The 24,630-nt window shown below is 36.0% G+C and overlaps 1 protein-coding gene across 3 annotated transcripts in view; it reads right to left on the bottom strand.

The window, feature by feature from the left end:
• LOC149572750 (Tetratricopeptide repeat (TPR)-like superfamily protein) overlaps positions 1-24,630 on the bottom strand; it is a 366,782-nt gene that overhangs the window by 33,200 nt on the left and 308,952 nt on the right. For 2 of the 3 annotated variants that reach the window (XM_089813834.1, XM_089813835.1), the window contains one exon: positions 20,944-21,176. The exons of the other annotated variant lie outside the window; for it this stretch is intronic. Coding sequence is in view for 1 of the 2 variants with exons in the window: in XM_089813835.1 (XP_089669961.1) it covers positions 21,095-21,176 (82 nt within the window). In the remaining variant the exon portion in view is untranslated. Of the gene's footprint in view, positions 1-20,943; positions 21,177-24,630 lie in introns of those variants that run through there. 3 annotated transcript variants of the gene reach the window in all.

Here is a 24,630-nt window from a genome sequence, read left to right as displayed (position 1 = left end):
GATGAAGGGGAGAAACATTCCTTAATGAGATCTATGGAATGCGGTACTACCTTAGTCCATTTATCTGATCGACAGGTATGACCTCTAACTATCTTGGTGAGGATCTATCGACTTGCATACCAGGATACAATGATTGGACACACATGAGCTATTGGGCAATCATTAAAATATTAAACATTTTAAATATAATCAAAGTACATACCTTTAATGGTTTTTTTTTACTTTCTCAACACTTCAAATTATACACATACACACACAATGCACATAGGTATAAAAAGAAGGTTGCCACCATAGTATTAATTTATACAAGCTCATATCTATTAAAATATACATACCTAAATATGCATATACTTTGAGAAGATGTGGAGATGAAATAATCTTCCAAAGTGATACATGTATTTAGATATGCATACCTTGGTAGGTACAACCTTGGACAAATAATAATATGATGCCACCTTTCTAAATAATATATATGTGCAAATATGTGTATATAAATTAAAATTAAAATTTATTCCTTTTGATTAAGTCACCTTCGAATTCTTCCTCATAATTATTTATCTTTATAAGAGGCGAGATTGTGCACTTGGCACCTTTTATCAGTGCTTCAAGAAGTTGATTCTTCTTCCTTTTTATAATTGCTCAAAGAATCACGACTTCTTGGAAGCCTTTATATTTTTCGAATGTCTTCTTTTATATACAAGTTGGGAGAACCAAAAACCCGAGTTTTGCATTTTATAATTCTGCTCTCTTATGTTTCTCTCTTCTTTATTTATTGCGAATGATTGAGGAAAAATCGTAGTCATTGTTTTATCTGAGCTCTGCACTCTGGAATACACACGTCAAGAAGAGTCAACTGTATAGAGTCAAGCTAAGCTCCACATCTTCCTTATCAGGTTAGTGGTCAACCATTTCAATATATATTTGTTATATATTTGCATTTGAAATTACAACAATATGATTTGTGTTAATGAATTCCTTGTATCATTTTTGAATTGCAACATTGAATAGAACATTCGATGAGTTCATCCTTTCCATGTTAAGTCGAAATCAATTGTATATGCTATGCTCAGACGTCTCTTGTTAAAGTCAAATTCTAGAATCAAACTATTTCTTTGTAAGTCCTTAAAGAGAAGTTCTCGGGTCATAAAATTGTATTATGACAATACTGAATTTATATTATTCTTTACACTAGCTAAGGTTCAGTAAGAGAGTTGGATTACTCTAAGGTTTGGCACCTAGGACTCACCTGACCGGATGGCCAAGAAAGAGAGTGAACAGGTGAGAGAAAGATTTGCAAGAACATGAAAACTGAATTAGATGTGATACAATACATATATTAATTTTAAAAATGAATCATTTAATAGCTCATGCATGTCCATTTAATTTATCGTGTTGTCAAGTTAAGTGGTGTTGATGGGGTATTAGAAACCCATCCAAAAAATCTAAAGATTACATGATGTCGGTAGCACCAGTTATTCAGACATGTCCATCCATAACTATGCAGATATTTTAAACACTGGTATTGTTTGGATGACTAGACTAGTAGTGCCTCAAGCCTAGCCATGGGGTAGGGAGGGCCTTTCTTTTCAAAAATTTTGTGAGGATGGATATGGTCTGTGGTTGGGAGGTTAAGCATAAGCTAATGCTTCTCCTGTTATATGAAAGCCGACGCTTGCACAACTAGTTAAAGACTCTCCAGTTACTTTTGTATGTTCTTTCTCTATCTTTGCTATGCATTTACTTCTGCTTGTATCATAGTTTGAATGATAATAATTTAATTTACTTTTATGATAGGAAATAGTTATTCTAGTTAGTAATTATTTCAATTGATCGTTACTTCAGTTAATATCTAATGAAATGGATTTTAAGAGGTTATGTTTCGATAGTTAGTTGAAGTTTTACTTTCATTTATACTTGAAATTAGATATTAGATCTATTCTTTTTAAGTTAAGAATATTTGTTTGTTACAAATGCCCAGTTGGAAGCATTCATCTACTGTCTTTGGAACTAATAAATTGATTTCATCCCAAATGTTGTACCTTAACCATTCAAATACCTAGCTAACAAATCATTTTGGTCTTCATTTTGGTGTGCCCCTAAGATTAACCTATGAAACTCCTCAGTGTAGGCAGAATTATCCTCTTCCCTCTACCGATGGTTGTGATCATCTGGACTTCAAAGTCTACAATCATGAATTTTGTATTCATCATGGCTATCATTTGATTCCATTTGGTGATGATTCTCTTACCACTAGTCTCCCTCTCAGTTTGGGTGTAATTCCACCATATGAGGGAAAAACCTTTGAGTTTGGTTCTAGCACACTTAATCTTCTTTTCATCTTGCACATCACTCAAGTCAAAATAGTTGTCCATAGTTGGTATCCAATCAATTAGCTCTTCTCCATCTTGCCACTAAAGGAAAGTACTTCCACTTTGAAGCCTTATTTTCTTGACTCCTTTATTGCATCAAGAAAGGCTTTCCTAGCCTCTTCTTTTGTAGCTAACTTGGGATCAACAAGAGCTTGGTTATGATCCTCAACCTCTTCTTGTTCTTCTGCTGCCCCTTCTCCATTGTCTAATTCATTATCATTCTTGGCCTTCATTTTGGCCAACATTTTTTTCTACCTTTATTCCCATTTGTCCTCAATAATCTCTCCATATTTTGCACTACTTTCTCAAACTATTTGACTCCCTTGGGAAGCATCTTGTCTAAAAAATTGAAGACACCACACTTAGTATGCTTCAATACCAATTTGATGCAAAGTCTAAATTGGTTTAGGTGGGTTCCACAAGCCACCAATTTCTTCCAAATGTAGGCTAGGACCCAAGGTAACAGGTGAATGTCTAACTCCAAAAAACTCCTTGTTCCCTCTCCTATACCCACAACTCACTCTAACTCCAAATTAACTCCTTGCTTACCCTTAAGCCTTACAAGGCACCCTAAAACCTTTACAAAAATTGTCACTTCAAGAACACAAAGAGGCAAAGTAGAGGCTTTAGATAACATCCTAGAATAGTTTCAAACCACTCTCCAAGTTGCAACCTTTAACTCAAATACCCACATTAACGTCTATCAATTAGGCCTAAATTGACCTACTAGAATTAGGCCTCCAAACTTGGTTCTTGTCTAATAAATTGAAATCTCTCCAAAGCCTTCCTAAAAAAATCACATATTTATATATCCATTTGAGAGGACTATCATATTACAAGGTTTCAGTTGTCTAGTTGCTTTCAAATACCAAAAGCCTTAATTTTGCCTAATTATGAGGGTTTTGGGTTGATACAAATAGGGCTTTCAAAATCTCAGGCTTGTATTGGTCACCCACACAAATTGGCTAATCCAACACTTCAAGGAATACTAAATTCACCAACTTCCACTCTCCTTTGGAATCCCACACTCCCAAAATCCTCTAGTGCTATGACATACTATGCTCACCAAGCTAGTCACATACAATGTGCCTAGCTCAATTTACACCATTTTGCATAGATAACACCAATGGAAAGAAAATTGGAAATAGAGGAAGTTAGAAAAAATTCCCACTCCTCTCTTGACCAAAAATCACAATTTTCTAATGGTGCATCTAAGAGGAATAGCCCATTGTTTGTGAAACCCTTGTTACAGGCCTTACCATGACCAACTAGCTTATAGTATTCAATCGAACTCCCTAAATCAACTATTAAAACCCATCAATGCGTAGAATGCATACAATTAATTAATCCACATATTTGGACAATTGGGCAAGAAAGATGTTCAAGAAAAACCACGAGTTGCAGGTCAAAATCACCTACCAATAATCACAGTCATAAAGCAAACATAAATTTATACCACCAAAAACTTGCCAATGTTTTATTAACCATGGAAATTCCTTCTTACATCCTTAAAAAGAATGGGGAATGTCTCCTACCCTTCCAACTTTCATCCAATGCATGCAAGACAAAAATGATTGTTCAACTTTTGAGAGTTTGCAAAAGTTACAACTTTTTGACAATTTATGTTCCAAATCACACAAGACACCTCTAAATATATCCAAATGACACAAAAACATTTCAAAACCATATTACATCATAATCCACCCAAAATATGTCTTTGGCTCTTGTTGACCAAGGTTGACTTGTATTGACCAATGAGCACCTACACATAAAATGATGCAATAACTTGACCAATGACACCAACTCAACATGAAACGATTACGAAATACAATCCCATCTACATACAAACACCTAATGAGCACAAAAATAAATCTGAAGGGGATATTGACGTGATCCCCTATGATGCACTTGTATCATATGATACCAACTTGATGCAAGTAAGGTTGATGCAAAGTCTAAACTGGGCTAGGTGAGTTCCACAAGCCACCAATTGTAGGTCTTGATCCAAGGTAATAGGCGAATGTCTTTTCCCAATCCACCTAACTCCAAAAAACCCTTGTTCCTACTCCTACATCCAAAACTCGCTGTAACTCCAATTTAGTGCCTTGCTTTCCCTCAACCCTTACAAGCTACACTAGGACCTTTATACAAGTGTCACTTCAAGACCACCAAGAGGCAAAGTAGAGGTTTTAGATAACATCACTAATCGGTTTCCAAACATTCCCCAAATTACAACCTTTTACTCAAATATGCACATGGACATCTGTCAACTAGGCCTAAATTGACCTATTAGAATAAGGGCTCCAAACATGGTTTTTGCCTAATAACTTGAAACCTTTCCAAAACACTTCTCAAACAAATCACATATTCGAATTCCCATTTGGGAGGACTATCAAATTACAAGGTTTTAGCGCTCCACCTGCCTTCTAATACCAAAGGCCCCAATTTTGCATAATTATGAGTGTTTTGAGCTCATACAACTAGGGCTTGCAAAATCTTAGGTTATATTGGTCACCCACACAAATTGGTTTTTTGAACACTTCAAGGACAGTCCAATTCACCAAATTCTACTCTCATTTTGCATCACACACTCCCAAAACAATCTACTACTACTACATACTATGTTCACCAAGCTAGTCACATGCAAAATGCCTAGCTCAATTTACACCATTTTGAATAGATAACACCAATGGAAAGTAAACTGGAAATATAATAACTTAGTACACATTCCTATTCCCCCCTTGACCAAAAATTAGAATTTTCTAACAGTTCACTTGAGTATGCCACTATTTGCAAAACCTTATTAGAGGCCTTTACATGACCAACAAGCTTATACTATTCTGTAAAAAGCCCTAAATCAACTATCCAAACCAATCAAATTTTTCATAATGTATATAATTAACTACTCCACCTATTTAAACCAATGGGAAAAAAAGATGTTCAAGAAAAACCATGAGCTGCAGGTCAATACCACCTACTAGTAATCAAAGTCTTAAAGCAAACATGCATTTACACCACCAAAAACTTGCCAATATTTCATTAACCATGAAAATGTCTTCTTATATCTTGAAAAAAATGTGGGGAATGACTCTTGAGCTTCCCATGCTTATCCAATGCATACAAGACAAAAATGACTATTCAAATTCTGAGATTTTGCAAAAGTTACAATTTTGTAACTTTTTGACAATTAATGTTACAAACCATGCCAGACACCTCTAAACATATCCAAACGACACAAAAAATTCCAAACACCATATTACATCATAACACATCAAAATATGACTTTGACCAATTGTTGACCAAGGTTGGATTCTATTAACCAATGGGCAACTATGCATAAAATGATGCAATAACTTGACCAATGACAACTACTCAACATGAAATGGTTACCAAATGTAATTCCACCCACATACAAGCACCTAATGTCCACAAAACCGAAATCGAAGGGGAAAGTGACATGATCCTTCCTAATGCACTTGAATTATTTTGACTCCTATTAAGATTGTTAAGAAAGGAGATAGTACCTTCAAGTAGACCAATCTTTTGGCCAAAAATTCAATCTTAGCGTATAGGGACATACTTCATCTATGTTACTTTTGATATTAAAGAGTACCATATTATTATTGTGTTATCAACAAATTGTTGATGTGAAACCAAATTATCAACAACTGTTGGGTTTACTCTTTTTAAATTACGAACACCATATGCTTCTAAATGAAGCTTCAACAAAAATGATAGAGCAATGGAAAGTAATATTTTCTTGATGAGAACCTCACTTACAATTAATAACAAAAATTCAGAGAGGGAGAGATTTCATTTTAGGTTCTTGAAAATCATGTTGAATCCATAGTTTTTCAAAAGGAGGAAAATGTTAACAAGAGGCTTTATCTTATGCTTTCAATAGGTCTGATTATAAAATAAAGGTAGTCTTTTTATTTATCTTTATTGAATGCAGGACTTAATGGATCTAGATTGTAGAGTCTAGAATTTGTTTCACATGAATAAATCTACTTTTCTTGTAGAATATGAACTTCAACAAGATATTTTTTATTTTCAAGGTAAGAATCTTTGTAAGAATATTCTATAATGTATTCCATATACTTAGGTCTAGAGTCTCCAAAGGAAGTCACCCCATTTTCTTTGGAATGAGGGCTAGAAAAGTGGAGTTTAGCCCCTTCAGGACTACCCTACTAACAAAACTTCTAATTAGATATTTGGTTGGTATTTTCTGTTATCTTTGAAAGAATAGGCAAGGGAACCCATCCAGTTTGAGGGTTTTGTTACACTCAAAGGAGAAGATTGGCAGTTTAATCCCTTCTTTTGAAATTAGTTTAAGAATCCTTTAATTTTTGTATTAACTAGATATTGGGGGAAGGGCATCTAGAAGATTTGTTTCCACAAGGAGATTATTGAAGAAATCAACTACTTTCTCCCATGTGTTATTATCTTTAGATAACTACAAATATCCATATAAATTTCTTAAATTGCATATCCAATCAATAGAATTTATTTGTAGTGTAATCATTACAACTAAGAATTATATATGATTTTTAGGCAAGAGCCTACAACGCATCGGTAAATTGTGAGCCTCTCATTAGGGAGGTCTTGGGGTTTGAATCTACTTGATTAACACATAATAATAATTAATCTTAATAATAATAAAAAATAACCTAGGCTCCGATCGTTTACCTATCAAAAAACAAGAAAAAAAGAATTATATATGATTTTCTAATCATTATCTACATTCATAAATAGTTATGATATTTTATTTGAATGATAATCTTGTGCCCTATGAATTTATTACACAATCTCAAAAGATTCTCATGGAAACATTATTTGCTACAAAATTTATGTAGTTTTATTGACAAATCTAAGGTTTTCTATTAAGTATCAATGATTTTAACTAACCAAATATAGCGGTATGGTTAGATTTTTAAAAAAATTGTGTTTGAATGTATTTAGGATTATATTTTGACTTATCTTTATGGAAATCTCTATTGCCTAATTTTTGTAATTATAATGTGTAGTTGTCTAATCATTTTTCTTTACAAATGATTGAGATAAACTTTCATTTGACTAAATAAATATTGTATAAGTTTAAACTCAAATTTTTTTTTACTAAATTATGATTGTATAACTTAATCTCAAAAAATAATTTGACTAAATTGTACAAAGATTAAAACATGATAATGATATATTATATAATTAGAATTAGAAAAATGAAATACACTAAATTATGTTCTATAATTTTAAAGTCAAAAACTAATTTGACTAACTTATACAAAGAGTAAAACATGAAAATGATATATTATATAATTAGAGTTGGAAAAATGAAATAAAAATTGAAATTTTAATGAATTGAAAATAATTATGGTTGGGTTCCCAACTGATTGTTTTAGATGTTCTAAATGAGTAGGACAAGGCGATGCTTTATCTCCATCTCTCCTTATTTTAATGACAATCACATCTCAACATAATCATGGGCTTTGGACAGGTGCAAAGATTGGAGGTTCATTAATCTTTGTAACACATTCTTTTTTGGTAGATGATACACTGTTGTTTGAGACATCAAAGATTCAGGAGGCCAAGGAAATTAAGAAAGTATTGGATTTATATATAGAATGTTTGGGCCAAAAAATTAATAAGGCAAAATCAAAGGATTTTACCTTAAATTCAAATGAGGTGATATCTAAGTGAATAGGCAATATTCTGAACTTCTCACAAGATTTCCGTCCCTCTACATATTTAGGTGTTCCCTTCTTCATTGGTGCAAACAAATTGCAATACTAGGGATCTCTTATAGATAGGATTAAAAAATGGGTTGCAACTTGGAAAGTAAGGCAACTTACCTTATCTGTTAGAATTCTTCTCATCAAAAAAATTCTTTCTTCTACACCAAATTACCTTTTCTTTGTCCTGCAAACTCCTAATGAGATTATTAAGCAAATTGAGAAGACTACCATTTTTTTTTATGGCAAAATAACCTATCAGGTGATGCCAAGATCCTTCTCATTTTATGTAAAGAAATGACATTTCACAAAGAGGTTGGAGGTATTGGGTTACATGATTTGGCAAAGAGAAATAAAGCTTTTGGAGGAAAGTTAGTGTGACAATTGTACAACAAGCCTTATAGAAAATGGTGCTAGATTATACAAGAAAAGTATTTGGATTCATCTGATCCAATAAGGATCTTTATGTTATCCAATACTCCAAAAGGTCCAATGGTTTGGAATTTAACATGGAATAATAATACTCTTTCTCCATTATGTGGATTCCAAAGGCTAAGACTTTAAATTGGTACCCGAAAACATGAAAAGAGCTATTTTGCTTCAAGATTTGGGCTGCTTCTTCAGTGTCATCGGTAAGAAGGGTGGCTCTGTCCCTTTGGATAGTTGCAAAATTATATACCATTCTACATATTCTGGATCATTCACAACATATGGAGCAATCTAGGTGGTCTGGCTTTGATCCTTGGGGTCTGTCGGGTGACATTAAGAATACTAGGCTGGCAACTAATGGGATACACATCTAAGAATTTGTGGAAAATGATGATATCCAGCCCATGGAGGAGTAATCAGGCGCTCTAATTTTTTTTTAAGTATCTTATTAAAAATTTGGGAACGTTGGTCTTTGGAAGCATATTCATGAAGGATTTAGGGAGGATTGATGTGTCCTTGGAGCTAGTGCTGGAAATATTCTCAAATTACTGGTCCTCTTTAACACTGATTAGGGTGTAAACAATTTTTGCCTTTTGGGATTTGTTGGTCATTTTTGCCTTCCCACTAGAATCACCGCATTTGAATTTGACGTAGTAACGTTTATAAGTTTTAAATATTCAAATATTCAAAAGGGGCACAAAATACTTTACGCTCAACCTTATATATTTCTTTCCCTGCGCATTTTAATGTTTTTGTGGGCTCACAAGTCCCCATCATCGGATCGAGATAGATCAACAGTTGGCGCTATCTCACTATGGGAAGTTGCACATTGTTTTGGCATGGCGACATAGCGCCTTTTGGCCGCGTGGCCGGTGGGTCCTCCCTTTTTCTTGTTTCTCTGGCACTGAGTTTTGATAGATCCCTAGAGGGCTCTATGGCGCTATCGAAAAATTTGTGTTCCTTGCTGTTAGCGACATAGCGCCCTGACGGAAAGTGATACTACAGCAACATCAGAAGGAAGGTGGGTCCCAAGTATGCCCCGTCGGATATCAGTGATGAAATTTGGCACACATTGGCAGTTGGTCAATTTTTTTATTGGCTAAGGTATGACTGTGTAGAATGTGGGTCCTGCTTCACTTGGCGGGCCACAAACGAGAACTTGTCAGATAGGTTGGCACGTGGTCAGTTCTTATTGGTTGGTATACTAATAGGTCAGATCCATCTTGCTCACTGCCAGATCTCAGAAAATCAACGGTGGGCACTATCTCGCTATGGAAAGCTGCGAGGATATTACCCATAGCGACATAGCGCCTCAATGACACGTGGCAAGATGGGGCCGAGTGTTATGAAACCGTAGGGATAGTACTAGATTGGGCTGAGTCGAATGCCAAGTGTGCTGACGTTGGTTCATGGGCCCAGAAGTCTTAAGGGTAAGGCGCAGTAATACGACGAGTCTTCATGATTGTCAGATCAGTCTGGATCTATGGTGGGCGCTATCTCACTATGGAAAATTGCTCAGAGGATACGCATAGTGACATAGCACCTCAATGACACGTGGCAGGGTGGGGCTGAGTATTTTGAGACTATCGGTTGGTGCCAGTTAGGATCACGGGGTCTGGCTAGGGTATGAGCAGTTAAGGCATTGACGGTTAGCGACCGACAGTTAATGTGACCATCGCAGTCAAGGTTTGTAAGATGGCGCAGTTAGTAATGAAAGAGGTGGTCAACTCAGGAAGACCTTGCGAGGTGGCAAAATGAAATAAGCACGTTGGTCCACGTGGCTCATCCTGCTTGCAATTCCAATTTGACTCATTGACTTGCGGATTCACGAGCCAAAATGATGGAAAACCAAGATTATCTTGCGAATCTGATCTCTGTAATCAATCCCAACCAACCCAGAATGAATGCGAGACAAGGAAGAACACTCCACCTCCGATCCAATCCATCTACCTAGTCAAAGTGGCTTAATGGCGCCATTTTTGTCTTCTCAAGGCATTATTTGATACATAGGATCAGATATCATTGCGTTTGGATCCGTACTCAAATTAGACTTTCTCCTTAATTATTCTCTATGGGACTTCAATACAGTCGTTGTGGAATAATTGCAAGGAGAGGACATCTCTGTTATGCCTGAACTATAAAGGCAAATTTTGTAAAATTTTGTGGTCGACCTTTCTCTGTTTTCATTGTTATTGCTCTACAGATTCTCAGTGTAAATTCCCCTGTGCCTCTGAACTACATGATTTTCTGCCTTATCTCTTTTAGCCATTGGTATGAAAGTGCAAGAACTCTTTGCCTCTTACTGGTGTTTTGTAGAGATCTATGATTTGCATGACTGTATCTCTTTGGCCTATGAATGATAATATAAGTGAATCTCTCTTTCCTTGTGTCATTCGTCTTGGTCTTCTGATCTGCATGTGATTATTAGATTAAAGCAAGTCTTAATGTGTATATCCTTAGTTTCATTCTGGTTCAATAGTGCATTTATGGGCAGAGTTTGGTCTGACCACTCTATTTTGGTGCATCACCTCTTTAGATTAGATTAGGTAGATTTTCTTTCATGCTCTCCTTCTCCCTTTTTCTCTCCAAGAGTAGTTAGGTGCATCCTGATAGTAAGAAGAAGCCGACCTTCTATGGAGACTCAACCTCATAGTTCAAGTCCCACAGCTTGGAGGTTGTTTCCATGTTTTACGAGGTCATCCTTAGGTAACAACTTTGGACAAGGGTGCAAACTTCAGTGAATAGTTTTTGGCACGCCCGGTGGGACAACTTTTCAAAAAATTTCAAGCCTACTGGTGTCAAAAGGGAAGATTTCAAGATCAATATCAAGGACATAGTACTGGCTTCGGTGTTTAAGCCTTCAAGAGGCTCATTCTTCAAAGTACTTGGTGACTCTGAGGTTCAAATACATATTACCAAAGTTGCAGTGATTCATGCCCAGAGCTGAAACAAGGGCATCTTCTAGAGGTAAGTTTCAGTATCAAGAGCTTTCATTTTCAAACCCTAGAAGAAGGAAGACTAGAATATCTTTATCATCAGTTAGGAGTCCAATAGTAACAAATACACCTACAAGATCTATCTCTACTCCTCCTGCTGTTAGATTTCAGCCTAAACTGCCATCAATACATATTAATCAGTCACTTGTCTATATGGCATTGCCTAGAGCTCATACTTTTTCCACCTTTAATGGTGGAAGCGCTCTCTTATTAGCCCAAAGACATGACATACCAGTAGCTGCACTCAAAAGTATACCAGAGTTTACCGATGAGACTTCTATCTCCCCCTTAGAACACATTCAAGAGGTTGCAAATGTCTGCAATACCCATGGTATTACAGAGGATGATGTTGCAGTTAGGTTCCTAGCCTCATCCTTGAAAGGAAAAACACTACAATGGTATAGAGGTTTAGCTCATGGTTCTATAACAAATTAGGATGGATTAGAAGTAGGATTGTGCAAATATTTTGAGGATAAAAGTTACTATTTGTCACACTTTTAGAGCAATTGACTACTATAAAAAGAGCCCCCCATGAATGTATGACTGATTTTAATTATAGATTTCAAAAGACATGGGATAGAATACCTACTTCAGTGAAGCCTACCCCTGGTAATGCTTTATTGCATTACCTTAGAGCTTTTAACAATGATATTGCCACTACAATCCAAACTATGGGAGGAGATACCTTGCCTAATGCTTATGACATAGCAATAAAATCAGAGAACATCCTAATACAAGGAGGTAAGCTAGCTCCAAGGCCTCCTATGCCTTTCTTTCCTGATGTTCCAAATCATCAACCAACAATGGCTCCTCTTCCCACAACTTCTACATCACAATCCCTTGTCCTAGTCCCTCAAGCTTCCACATCTTCAAATGGGATAGATGAAATCAAAGAGATGATGCAATCTTTGATGCAAAACATGGATAAAAGAGAAAAGAACCTAGAGAAAAGATTGCAAGATTATAGGAAGAAGCTGGAGGATAACTCCTCTATGATGCAGAAAGTAAGCAACAAGGTGGTGACTTTAGAAAGACATCAAGCTCAAGGTAGTAAGCCTCATCAATTGCAATATCAAACTCCGAGCAGTGGTAGGCCTCCAAATCCTAATCATTGGAACAATTCTTTTGATCAGAATAGGTAGGGTGGCCATGCTTCAACCTCAAATGTAAACCAAAGTAGGGCCATAGTCCCTCAAAAAAATATGGCTCAAGATCAAGATTTTTGTCCCTCCTGTAACTACTCCTACGCCTATTGTATGTGTCAGAAGGCTAAATCTTTTATGGCTTTGACAGTCCAAGAACCTGCAGCAAAACAATCATACAAGGAGGACCAATCTAAAGATGCCTTAGATATGCAAAGACAAGGTGATTGCTCTTTTATGAATCATCAGATGGAGGAGCATTGTAATGTAAACCAGGATTCCATTGCTCATAACACTAGAAGCAAAAGAAGAGCTATGGAAGATGCTATCCCTCCTCCCAAGCAGGCCTCAACTTCAAATGCAATATCTCATGAGCAAGAAGCAAATAATCAATCAAGTGCCTTTCAGCAGCAAAGGCAAAATCATGGTAGAAAAGATACAAGTGATCCTTAGGTTATTCCATCTCAACCTCATACAATTGCAGCTCCCAAGGGTTCTACCAAAACACCTGCTATGCCATTCAGTGTGGTAGAGCAAATGAAGAAGACAAATGTGAATATCTCCATGTGGGATGCTGTTGCTACTATACCCGTGCAAAAGAGGTTATTGCAGCAAGAATTGGAAAGAATTGAACCAAAGGATTAGCCACCTAGTATGGGAAGTGCCACAAGCCTAGTACAACCATCAAGGGAGGTAGAAACAAGTAAAAAGGTTAGACCTCCTCCATTCTATGTTTCTCTAATTATAGGGGGCAGACTAGTCCATAATTGCATGATTAATTTAGGGGCTAATAGTTCAGTGATGCCTAAGTGTGTTGTTAATGCTTTGGGAATGAAATATGAGCCCATTGTTAGGGATGTATTATAGTTGGATGGTAGTATTGTCAAGACTGTAGGGATCCTTAGGAATGTGGAGATGGCCTTACATGCATGCCCTGGTTGTACTGTAACCCAAGATATCTCTATTGCTGAGGTCAAGCCATATTTTTCCATTTGTCAGTCAAGAGACTTTACGGCCCAAATAGGTGGTTACATATCTTCTGATTGGTCATATATATTTTTTAGAACAAGATATGGAGCCAAAGCTTCAATTAGAGCAGAGCCTCCAGCCCTCCATCATACTGAATCTTACACCCCAACCCCATCAACATGAATTGCCCTATCCTAGAGATGGATGAGAGTGACATAGTGAATGAGCCCACCACTCCCCTAGCATAGATACCTGATTTTTTCTTGGATGAATGGGATAATGCATATCAATTCGATCTTATGCCAGAAACCCTTGAGATAGGTCTTAGTACATACTGTATATTGGAGAAAGATGCTCTAGTTCCCAATCTTGTGGAGACTAAAGAAGATATGAGTGGGATATGGAGTATGTACTTTGATGGATCAAGGAATAAAATTGGATCAGGGGCTGGTGTGATGTTAGTTTCTCCTGCACAAGTAAGGTAATATTTCTCCTTTAGGCTCCAGTTCAGTTGCACTAATAATGTGGCCAAGTACGAATCCTTGATTGAAGGTCTCCTACTTGCTCAAAAAAGAGGAATCCAAGCCTTAAGGGTGTATGGAGACAGTGAGTTGGTGGTTAATCAAGTGAGAAATCAGAATACCACCAAGAATGGTTTGCTCAAGTCTTATAAAAATAGGTTATGGGATTTGCTTGAGGGTTTTAATGCATTTAATATTCAAAGCATCCCTAGAAAAGAAAACACGCATGCTGATAGACTTGCAGCAATAGGTGCATCTTATGATGTACCAAGGAATCTTGAAGAAAAGGAGCAACAAATCAGAGTGGTAGTAAGGCCTGCTATCCCTGATAACAACATCCATTGGCAAGTGTTTGAGTCTGATGAGCAAATTGTAAGCTTCTTGCAGAATGAAGCAGAGTTTTTAGGTAGGAACCAGTTGAGACTGCAGGATCAGTATGGTGATCAGATCATTCATCTCAGTTCTAACAAATTGCCTAAGGGTCTCATTACTCTAGGGAGTGTTTTTAATCCTAATGATCAAGCAAGAGGCAGGGCCATGAACCTAGCTGCTGATGAAGATGACTACACTCCAGTCATGATTGTCGATGGAAAGTCCTTAAACATGGGGAAGGTATGTTCTGAGATTGAACAAGAAAATTTTATTCATATACGTCAAGAATTTAATGATGTATTTGCTTGGACATATGATGACTTAAAGGGTTTTGACCCAAGGTTGTTTCAGCATACCATAGATTTAATTAATGATGTAAACCAGTAAGACAAAAACAGAGACCAATGAATCCCAAGATTGAACCCCTAATGTGAAAAGAGCTATCCAAGTTGATTGAGGCCCACATAATTTTTCCTATTAAACACTCATCATGGGTAGCAAACCTTGTCCCTGTTAGGAAGAAGAACGAAGAAATTAGATTGTGTGTGGACTTTAGGGACCTTAACCAAGCTTCCCTTAAAGATCACCATCCTCTCCCTTCTATGGAGCAGATTTTGTCCAAGGTCAGTGGTTCAAAGAGATTTTCATTTCTTGATGGATTTTTTGGCTACAATCAAGTGCTGGTTAAAGAGTTTGATAGATACAAGACTACATTCACTACCAAGTAGGGTACCTATGCTTATTATAAAATTCCATTTGGGCTAACTAATGCAGGTGCTACATTTCAGAAGGCAATGGAGATGGCCTTCAAAGGATTGATTGACAAGTTTGTCTTAGTTTACCTTGATGATATTACTGTGTATTCAAAAGATGTAGAAGACCATTTTGATCATCTAAGATAGGTATTCCTAAGATGTAGAGAGTTTGGGGTTTCCCTTAACCCAAGCAAGTGTGTCTTTGCTACTAACCAAGAAAAATTATTAGGACATATTGTATCTGAGGATGGCTTAACTATTGATCCAGAGAGAACAAAAGCAATACTTGCCCTCCCTCTTCCTAAACATAAGAAAGGGCTGCAAAGTTTCCTAGTCAAGATAAATTTTGTGAGAAGATTTATTCCAAATCTTGCTACCATGGTGAAACCTCTTACAGCTATGCTCAAGAAAGGTATGGTCTTTGCATGGACCAAAGAAGGGAAGGAAAGTTTTGAAGAGATCAAGACAACCATAGCCTCAGCCCCTACTGTCATGAATCCAAATTTTGAGAAAGATTTCATCCTTTATACCCTGGGTGGTGAGTCAAGCATTTCTGCTGTCCTGACTCAAAGAAATGATAAAGGTGACGAGCAGCACATAGCTTTTTTTAGTGAAGGGCTTAACGAATATGAAGATAAATACAACTATGTAGAGAAGCAAGCCCTTGTAGTCATTAGAGCTTTAAAGAAATTTAGACACCTCCTGTCTCATAATAAGATTCATTTGTTAGTACCCCATGCCAGTGTGAAGGATTTCCTTTTGAGCAAAGATATTAGTGAGAAAAGAGCTAGTTGGATTACTAAAGTGATGGAATATGATATTGACATTCAGATTACCAAGCTGGTAAGAGGGAGGGGGTTGTGTAAACAGATGTTATCATCTCAAGAACCTGATGAGGAAGCTGCTATGATACTGACAGAGCAACAAGAGTTAAGAAATAGCGACCCAAGGAGTTGGATGGATGATATGATGAATTTCTTATTAGGTAATGTATACCCTCAGGGATTAGATAGAATTAAAAGGAGACAGTATAGGCTATAGTCAATTCCTTATGTCATAGTTGATGGCATCCTTTTCAGAAAAGATTTTAATGGAGCCCTATCAAGATGCATTGATGCAGACCAAGCTGAAAGAATAATCAAAGAGCTTCATGATGGTCTTGATGGTGGTCACTTCTCAGCTAGAACAACTGCAATGAAGATCATGAGGGCTGGTTACTTTTGGCCATCCTTGTTCCATGACTGTCATAAGTATGTAAGGAAGTGTGAAAAATGTGCCTTCTTCTCTGGTAAACAGAAGCTTGCAACTCTTCCCCTTATCCTATTCAGGTGGACCAGCCTTTTGCTCAATGGGGATTGGATTTCATAGGCCCTACAAATCCTCCTTCTAATTCAGGTCACAAATGGATTTTAGTTGCTACAGATTACTTCACCAAATGGACAAAGGCAGTTGCATTGAAGGACGCTACTGAATCTTCAGTTGTTGAGTTCCTTGATGAAATTGTGACCAGGTTTGGTGCCCCTTCAACCATTATTTCAGATAATGCAAAGTCTTTTGTTGGAGATCAGATTTGTGCATGGGCAGTGGATCATAATATCTATTTGAGCACATCCTCAAATTACTATCCTCAGGGTAATGGTTTGGCTGAGTCCTCCAACAAGAACCTGATTAGGATCATGAAAAGGACAATAGAAGATAACTAGAGGTGTTGGCATAAAAAATTGAAGATTGCACTGTGGGCTGACAGAATAACGCCTAAAAGGTCAATAGGGAATTCACCATTTGTGTTAGTTTATGGCAGAGAAGCAAGGCTTCCAATTTCATTGAGTTCCCATCCCTAGAGCTAGCTCATCAGCTGAAGTTGATTGAAGATGATGCCATGACAGTAAGAATGGTAGAGCTGATGGAGCTGGAAGAGAAGAGAAGTAAAGCCATGCAGACCTTAGAGACACACCAACAACAGGTGAGGAGGAGTTTTGACAGAAAGGCTAGGGTCAAGACTTTCAAAGAAGGCGATTTAGTTTTGAAATGGGATGCAGATAAGGCGAAACTAGGGAGGCACTCGAAATTTGACACACTGTGGAGTGGCCCCTATCTGATTATCAGTTGCAAACAGGCCAATGCTTTTTAGTTAAGCAGGCCTAGTGGTGGGATTCTACCTATCCCAGTCAATGGGATCTATCTCAAGCCATGTTTCTGAGGGTTTGAGATTCCATGTACATAGTTAGCTTAGTTTCGTTTCCAGTTTGTTCCCTACTTTTCCAAGAAGTGCACGATCACAAGATTGTCTCCGTGAGACAGCAAGTTTTGAAATTTTGAAGGTCGCAGAAGGAAGTTTTGGTCTTTGTTTCCAGTTGCAGAGACAAGGGTTTTAGGGTTTTCCTCTCAGAGGTAGGGTTAAGGTTTCACAGTATACACAGGATCCACATCTCTTTGACTCTGTAGCCCAATGGATGCATGAGGTCACTGGTCTACGCATAGCTGGCTTACGTCACCTCTGAGTCACCAGATTTGTTGGTCATTTTTTCCTTCCCGCCAGAATCACTGCATTTGAATTTGACGTAGTAACATTTACAAGTTTTAAATATTCAAATATTCAAAAAGGGCACAAAATACTTTACGCTCAACCTTATATATTTCTTTCCCTGTGCATTTTAATGTTTCTGCGGGTCCGGAAGTCCCCATCATTAGATCGAGATAGATTAATGGTTGGCGCTATCTCGTTATGGGAAGTTGCACGTTGTTTTTCCATAGCGACATAGCACCTTTTGGCCGCGTGGCCGGTGGGTCCTCCCTTTTTCTTGTTGTTTCTCCGGCGTCGAGTTTTGATAGATCCTTGGAGGGCACTATGGCGCTATTAGAAAATTTGTGTTCCTCGCCGTTAGCGACATAGTGCCCAGATGGAAAGTGATACTGCGGCAACATCAGAAGGAAGGTGGGTCCCAAGTATGCCCTGTCAGATATCAATGATGAAATTTGGCACACATTGACAGTTGGTTAATTTTTTCATTGGCTAAGATATTACTGTGTAGAATGTGGGTTCTGCTTCACTTGGCGGGCCGCAAACGAGGACTTGTCAGATAGGTTGGCACGTGGCCAGTTCTTATTGGTTGGTATACTGATAGGTCGGATCCATCTTGCTCGCCTTTAGATCTCGAAAAATCAATGGTGGGCGCTATCTCGCTATGGAAAGCTGCGAGGATATTACCCATAGCGACATAGTGCCTCAGCGACACGTGGCAGGGTGGGGCCGAGTATTTTGAGACCGTCAATTGGTGCCAGTTAGGATCACGGGGTCTGGCCAGGGTATGAGCAGTTAAGGCATTGACGATTAGCGATCGACAGTTAATGTGACCATCACGGTCAGGGTTTGCAAGATGGCATGGTTAGTAATGAAAGAGGTGGTCAACTCAGGAAGACCTTGCGAAGTGGCAAAACGAAATAAGCTCGTTGGTCCACGTGGCTCGTCTTGCTTGCAATTCCAGTTTGACTCATTGACTTGCTGATTCACGAGCCAAAATGATGAAAAACCAAGATTATCTTGCGAATTTGATCTCTGTAATCAATCCCAACCAACCCAGAATGAATGCGAGACAAGGAATAACACTCCACCTCCGATCTAATCCATCTACCTGGTCAAAGTGGCTTAATGGCACCATTTCTGTCTTCTCAAGGCATTATTTCATACATAGGATCATATATCATTGCGTTTGGATTTGTACTCAAATTAGACTTTCTCCTTAATTATTCTCTATGGGACTTCAATACAGTGGTTGTGGAATAATTGCAAGGAGAGGACATCTCTGTTATGCCTGAACTATAAAGGAAAATTTTGTAAAATTTTGTGGTCGACCTTTCTCTGTTTTCTTTGTTATTGCTCTGCAGATTCTCAGTGTAAATTCCCTTGTGCCTCTGAATTACATGATTTTTTGCCTTATCTCTTTCAGCCATTGGTATGAAAGTGCAAGAACTCTTTGCCTCTTACTGGTGTTTTGTAGAGATATATGATTTGCATGACTGTATGTCTTTGGCCTATGAATGATAATATAAGTGAATCTCTCTTTTCTTGTGTCATTCATCTTGGTCTTCTGATTTGCATGTGATTATTAGATTAAAGCAAGTTTGAATGTGTATATCCTTAGTTTCATTCTGGTTCAATAGTGCATTTATGGGCAGAGTTTGGTCTGACCACTCTATTTTGGTGTATCACCTCTTTAGATTAGATTAGGTAGATTTGCTTTCATGCTCTCCTTCTCCCTTTTCCTCTCCAAGAGTAGTTAGGTGAATCCTGATAGTAAGAGGAAGCCAGCCTTTTCCGGAGACTCAACCTCATAGCTCAAGTCCCACAGCTTGGAAGTTGTTTCCATGTTTCACGAGGTCGTCCTTAGGTAACAACTTTGAACAAGGGTGCAGACTTCAGTGACAACAGGTTTGGATTATCAAATTGGCACTATCGGTTTCTTCTGTATGGATGTCTATTGGGTATATGGCACTATCGGTTTATACTCACAGTGGTTATTAGTTAGGATTTTCAGTGCTTGGGTAACGATAAGAAGACTTTAAGTGCAGATTGTTCGGTATCGGGGTTTGCTTCTTTCGGTGCTTTCATACAATGGCTATTGGTAATGAGGATATTTAATACCGATAAAGGAAATGTCATTTTGGCATATTATCGGTATGAAATTGACCGATAAGAAGATTTGAGTTCAGAATGATTATCTTGTTGATGTGTGATACTATCGGTATACACAGGCTATCAAAACGATCTGTTTGGTGCATATGTTTTTCGAAGACCTGGGCGTGTATATGTCAATTGCTGCTTTTTGAAGGACCGTTTGACTTTGATGTACTCTGCTCTATCAAGTCATTTTGTTGTTTGACAGTATATTTTGTATTGGATGACCATTGGAGGCTTTCTTTCTGATTTTTATTAATAAAATATTAGTGATTTATCACTTTCGTATATATATATATATATATATATATATATGGGAAAATATTTATTGATTTGAAATCTTTCGAAAGTTTTTTGATCAAATTGATTTTTTTTTTAAATTATACATTCTATTACTTTTTCAATATCTAACAAAAGCTTGACAAAATGTCTCATTGAGATTCACAAAATGGTTATATCAAATATTATATTATATTGTAGATTTTACAAAGCACTTATCATGAGTGAAATTCAAGCTCTCAATCTCATTTCATCTACTACTCATTATCATTTTATGTCTCATCTATAATTTAATCTTAATGATTGTGTTTCTTTCCTTTGCCTATAAGATTGTTTGAGAGGAATTTCTTTATTTTGAATTCACTTTCTCATTATGTTGTAAGCAAATCCCAAAATTGCGAAAATCTCATCATTATTGTCCTGTCATTCAAATTAAGTTTCTTCCAACTGCATTTTTATCTACATAACCAAAATTATGTTTCTCTAGATAACAGACATGCAATTTATTATATCTTTAGAATTCTTTGAAAATAACAATATTCACTTTTAAATTTTTTCTTAAATTTTTCACTATATTAATTTTAACAAAAAAAAGTAATAAATTAAGATTATTTATCTTTAGAATTCTATGAAAATAACAATGTTCACTTTTAAATTTTCTCCTAAAATTTTCACTATATTAATTTTAACAAAAAAAAAGTAATAGATTAAGATCATAAACTCTCTTCTATTGTAATAGTATTCCCAATAATAAAAGTATTGTAAAAAATCAAAGATTATCAAGTTCTCAAATTGTTTACTCAATAGTAGAGGTGAATAGAAATACTATTGATCAAGTTTTCACTCTTCATATATCCCCTATGCCATCGATGCACCTTCAACATTCCAATCTCGACATTTACAATGTACTTTGGCAAGTGAAGCCATATAATCACTAGAGCTATACACAAACAAGACAACAAGATTCTCACGTGAGTCTTCTATAGTTGCATAGTTTGCCAAATGCATATATCTATTTTAAGACAAGAAACAAGATTTCCCTATCTCAATCGAGCACAATACAAATTCATACAAGAGAAGGACATTAAATCATTTGTTCGATGAACCTTGTCATCCCAAACACAACTTTTAAGTTAAATTATGCATTAATATATGGTTATACTAATTCAAAATAATGACCATTGTAAAAAGTAACGCATTCATTATTTCTGTTGAACTCGCATCTCTTTTGCCCAAATACATCTAGACAAACTTCTATTGACTATTTAGAAAACTACCATCTACTGAGAAAAAATCATTGAGAAACAAAATCTCAATAACTACCACAAATTGATAAGTAGGAGATAATTTCCACAGCTAGTCAAATTGTGATATGAATATCAAGATTTAACTGTGTGATTTTGAGTCAAACTCGATGACCCATATTTCATGAGTAGTGATTCAACATGAATCCATCTCTCATGAGAATAAATGGAACACTTAGCACTCATTGGATCTAGGTGAATAAATGGAACAAATTGATAAGTAGGAGATAATTTCCACAGCTAGTCAAATTGTGATATGAATATCAGGATTTAACTGTGTGATTTTGAGTCAAACTCGATGACCCATATTTCATGAGTAGTGATTCAACATGAATCCATCTCTCATGAGAATAAATGGAACAGTCCCGGTGCTTCACCCCTGTGAGCATCACCTAGATCCAATGAGTGCTAAGTGTTCCATTTATTCTCATGAGAGATGGATTCATGTTGAATCACTACTCATGAAATATGGGTCATCGAGTTTGACTCAAAATCACACAGTTAAATCCTGATATTCATATCACAACTACCACAAAGTTAAAAAACTTAAGCCTTGGTTTAAAATCTAAGCTTCCACTTTTGGTACATGAACGAGCTTGCATTCCGGGTTTAGAAATGCTAGTATGAATTTTTTTAATCCCTTAGTGTACGAAGGTTTATATACTTGAAGAAAATATTCAAACTCAAAGTTTATTAATTTCTAAAATATTAGTATAAAATAAAAACTGCAATCAATAATCTTTATGGAGATTTTCATTGAGAGCATCTATTATGTTCTTATTTTAAGATAGAAATTTAATAGTAATTAAAAAATATAATATTATTAAATTAATAATGATAATAAAATTATACTAAACTTATATATATAAAATCATATTTGCTATAAAATTAAAAAAATTAAATAATAAATAAATTACAATGAATGAAGAAATAAATAAAATTAAACATGAGAAAATATTGTACAAAGTGTGTTACATTTCTAAACAAGATTTAAAGATTAATGATAATAAACATAATAAATAAGTTTATAACTAATATATAATTTAATTAAATCCAATGAAAAGTCAAGATATACATAATAAAGAGACGGGACTGCTTTAAATTAGGATTTAAAAGGGAGGAGAGCTGGATGAATTTTAAAAATGAGTGAAGAGGAAAATATAGAAGTTAAAAAATGATTAATGGAAGAGGAAAGGAATGACAAAAAAATAAATAAGTGAATTTTCCAAAGGGTTACAATGATGAAAAAATGCCACTTAGTTATAATTATGAATGATTATGACTATTCAAAAAGATTAAAATTATGAAGTGTTGTGACTTCTCGAAAGAAATGTGATTATGAAGGGTTGTGACTTTTCATAGAGATTGTGATTATGAAGGGATATGACTTTTCACCACATAGATGACAAATTGTATGAAAATGAGGAAAAGAACAAAATAACAAAAGAGATATAATTGCATACTATATATTTAACATGAAAAGCAAGGCAACTCTAAAAGGTGGTAAATGCATCATAAATGTATGTCATATATTCATAATTTTCTTTATTTTATATATATATATATTATAAAATGAATAATATATCGATGTTTTTATGTTTATTAGAAATATTTGATATTTTATAAAGGGATTAATATAACTTCTTATGGAGGAAAAGTTTGACCTAACTTGTATATTGTTAGTATGAGAGATTGATATAATGTCCATTTGTCTGACACATTTGAGATTTCTATAATTTCTATAATGTGAGTATAAGAGGTTGATATAATCTCCATCTGACTGACATGCTAGAGATTGATATAATCTCAATGCGCCGGAATATTCTAACAAGTCAACATATGCACATTTTAAGGGCTCTTGACAAAACTTACCTCTTCTAGGAAAAACCTTAGATGGAGCACTCTAGAGAAGACGAAGAAGTAACTGAGGATGATACTAGAACTGGTGATATATCATTCAGGACCCATAAATCTTCAAGAGGGTTAGTAATCCCGATATAGAGATGTTTTTAAGGTTTGGGATTAAGATAGATGGTAGAATAATATTTTTAGACGCATGATGGTTTAATTATGACATATTTTATAGATAATATTTGTCCCAAGCCAACCCTAATAGTGGGGACATTACAATGGTATTAGAGCATGATCTTGCCATCCTACAAGGTAAAAGAGGATATAGATAAAAATTATATTAAACATCAATGTGGAAAGCCAATGGAGATTGGAAGAGGTTTAGTCATATCCATGCCAACAAGCTAAGAATTTGGACTAAAACACATACATCTCTCAAATGAAAAATAATTAATTATCTATGTTTGTTGTGTTTTATGGGCAGATTGTGTTAGTTTGTGGTGACTGATTAGAGAAGTACTGTACATACTCCACAATTCCTTAGTGGGGCTACTTTATTAGTATTTTTAGGCCGACATGTTGTAACTAATTTTAACCCTAAATCGATGAAAATACTTGTATGAAATGACTTAAGGTTAGGGATTTCATAAGGTGTGATGCAATAATTGCTTCTTGCAGTAGTATTGAGTTGTAAGGGATTATAGATTGTAATCAAGTTGTAATCATTGGATAAGAATAATATTGGACTCACTATTTGGTGGACGTAGCCCAGGGATTGGGTGAACCACGTCAAATCTTAGTGTCTTGTGTTCTCTTATGTTGTAGTGCCTACCCCTAGTTCACATTTTTGTTTTAATCGCCAAACTCTTTTAGGCCAGTTTTATACTTGATGTTTAGTAGCATTACTTTCAGATTATCAGATGTTGTTTTACACTCAATTTATTATATGATGAGATGACTTGGTACTCTATATTTCATGCATGTATGATGATTATTCAATGTTTTCAATTATCGATGATGATTAGTTAGATGGTTTATTATCACATGTGCTTCCTTATGGATACTTACCCCATACTGCATGTGTATGGTGTGCGTGTTTGTTTTCTTTATGTATGGTGTTTCTGATGTGGTTAAGGAAGGGAGTCGTAGTCACCTGCTAGTTGGGATCTACACGATGCACCACTTCCTGCCATTGTCTGTTTAGCTTAGAATATCATGTCTGTACATGCGTGGATTTTA

Source organism: Cupressus sempervirens, chromosome 2, assembly GCF_028749045.1.
Source record: "Cupressus sempervirens isolate cs-2001-9-10 chromosome 2, ASM2874904v1, whole genome shotgun sequence".
NCBI classification, from domain to species: domain Eukaryota; kingdom Viridiplantae; phylum Streptophyta; class Pinopsida; order Cupressales; family Cupressaceae; genus Cupressus; species Cupressus sempervirens.
The sequence above is the reverse complement of the archived record's forward strand: the minus strand, read 5'-3'. Positions and strand labels throughout refer to the sequence as shown.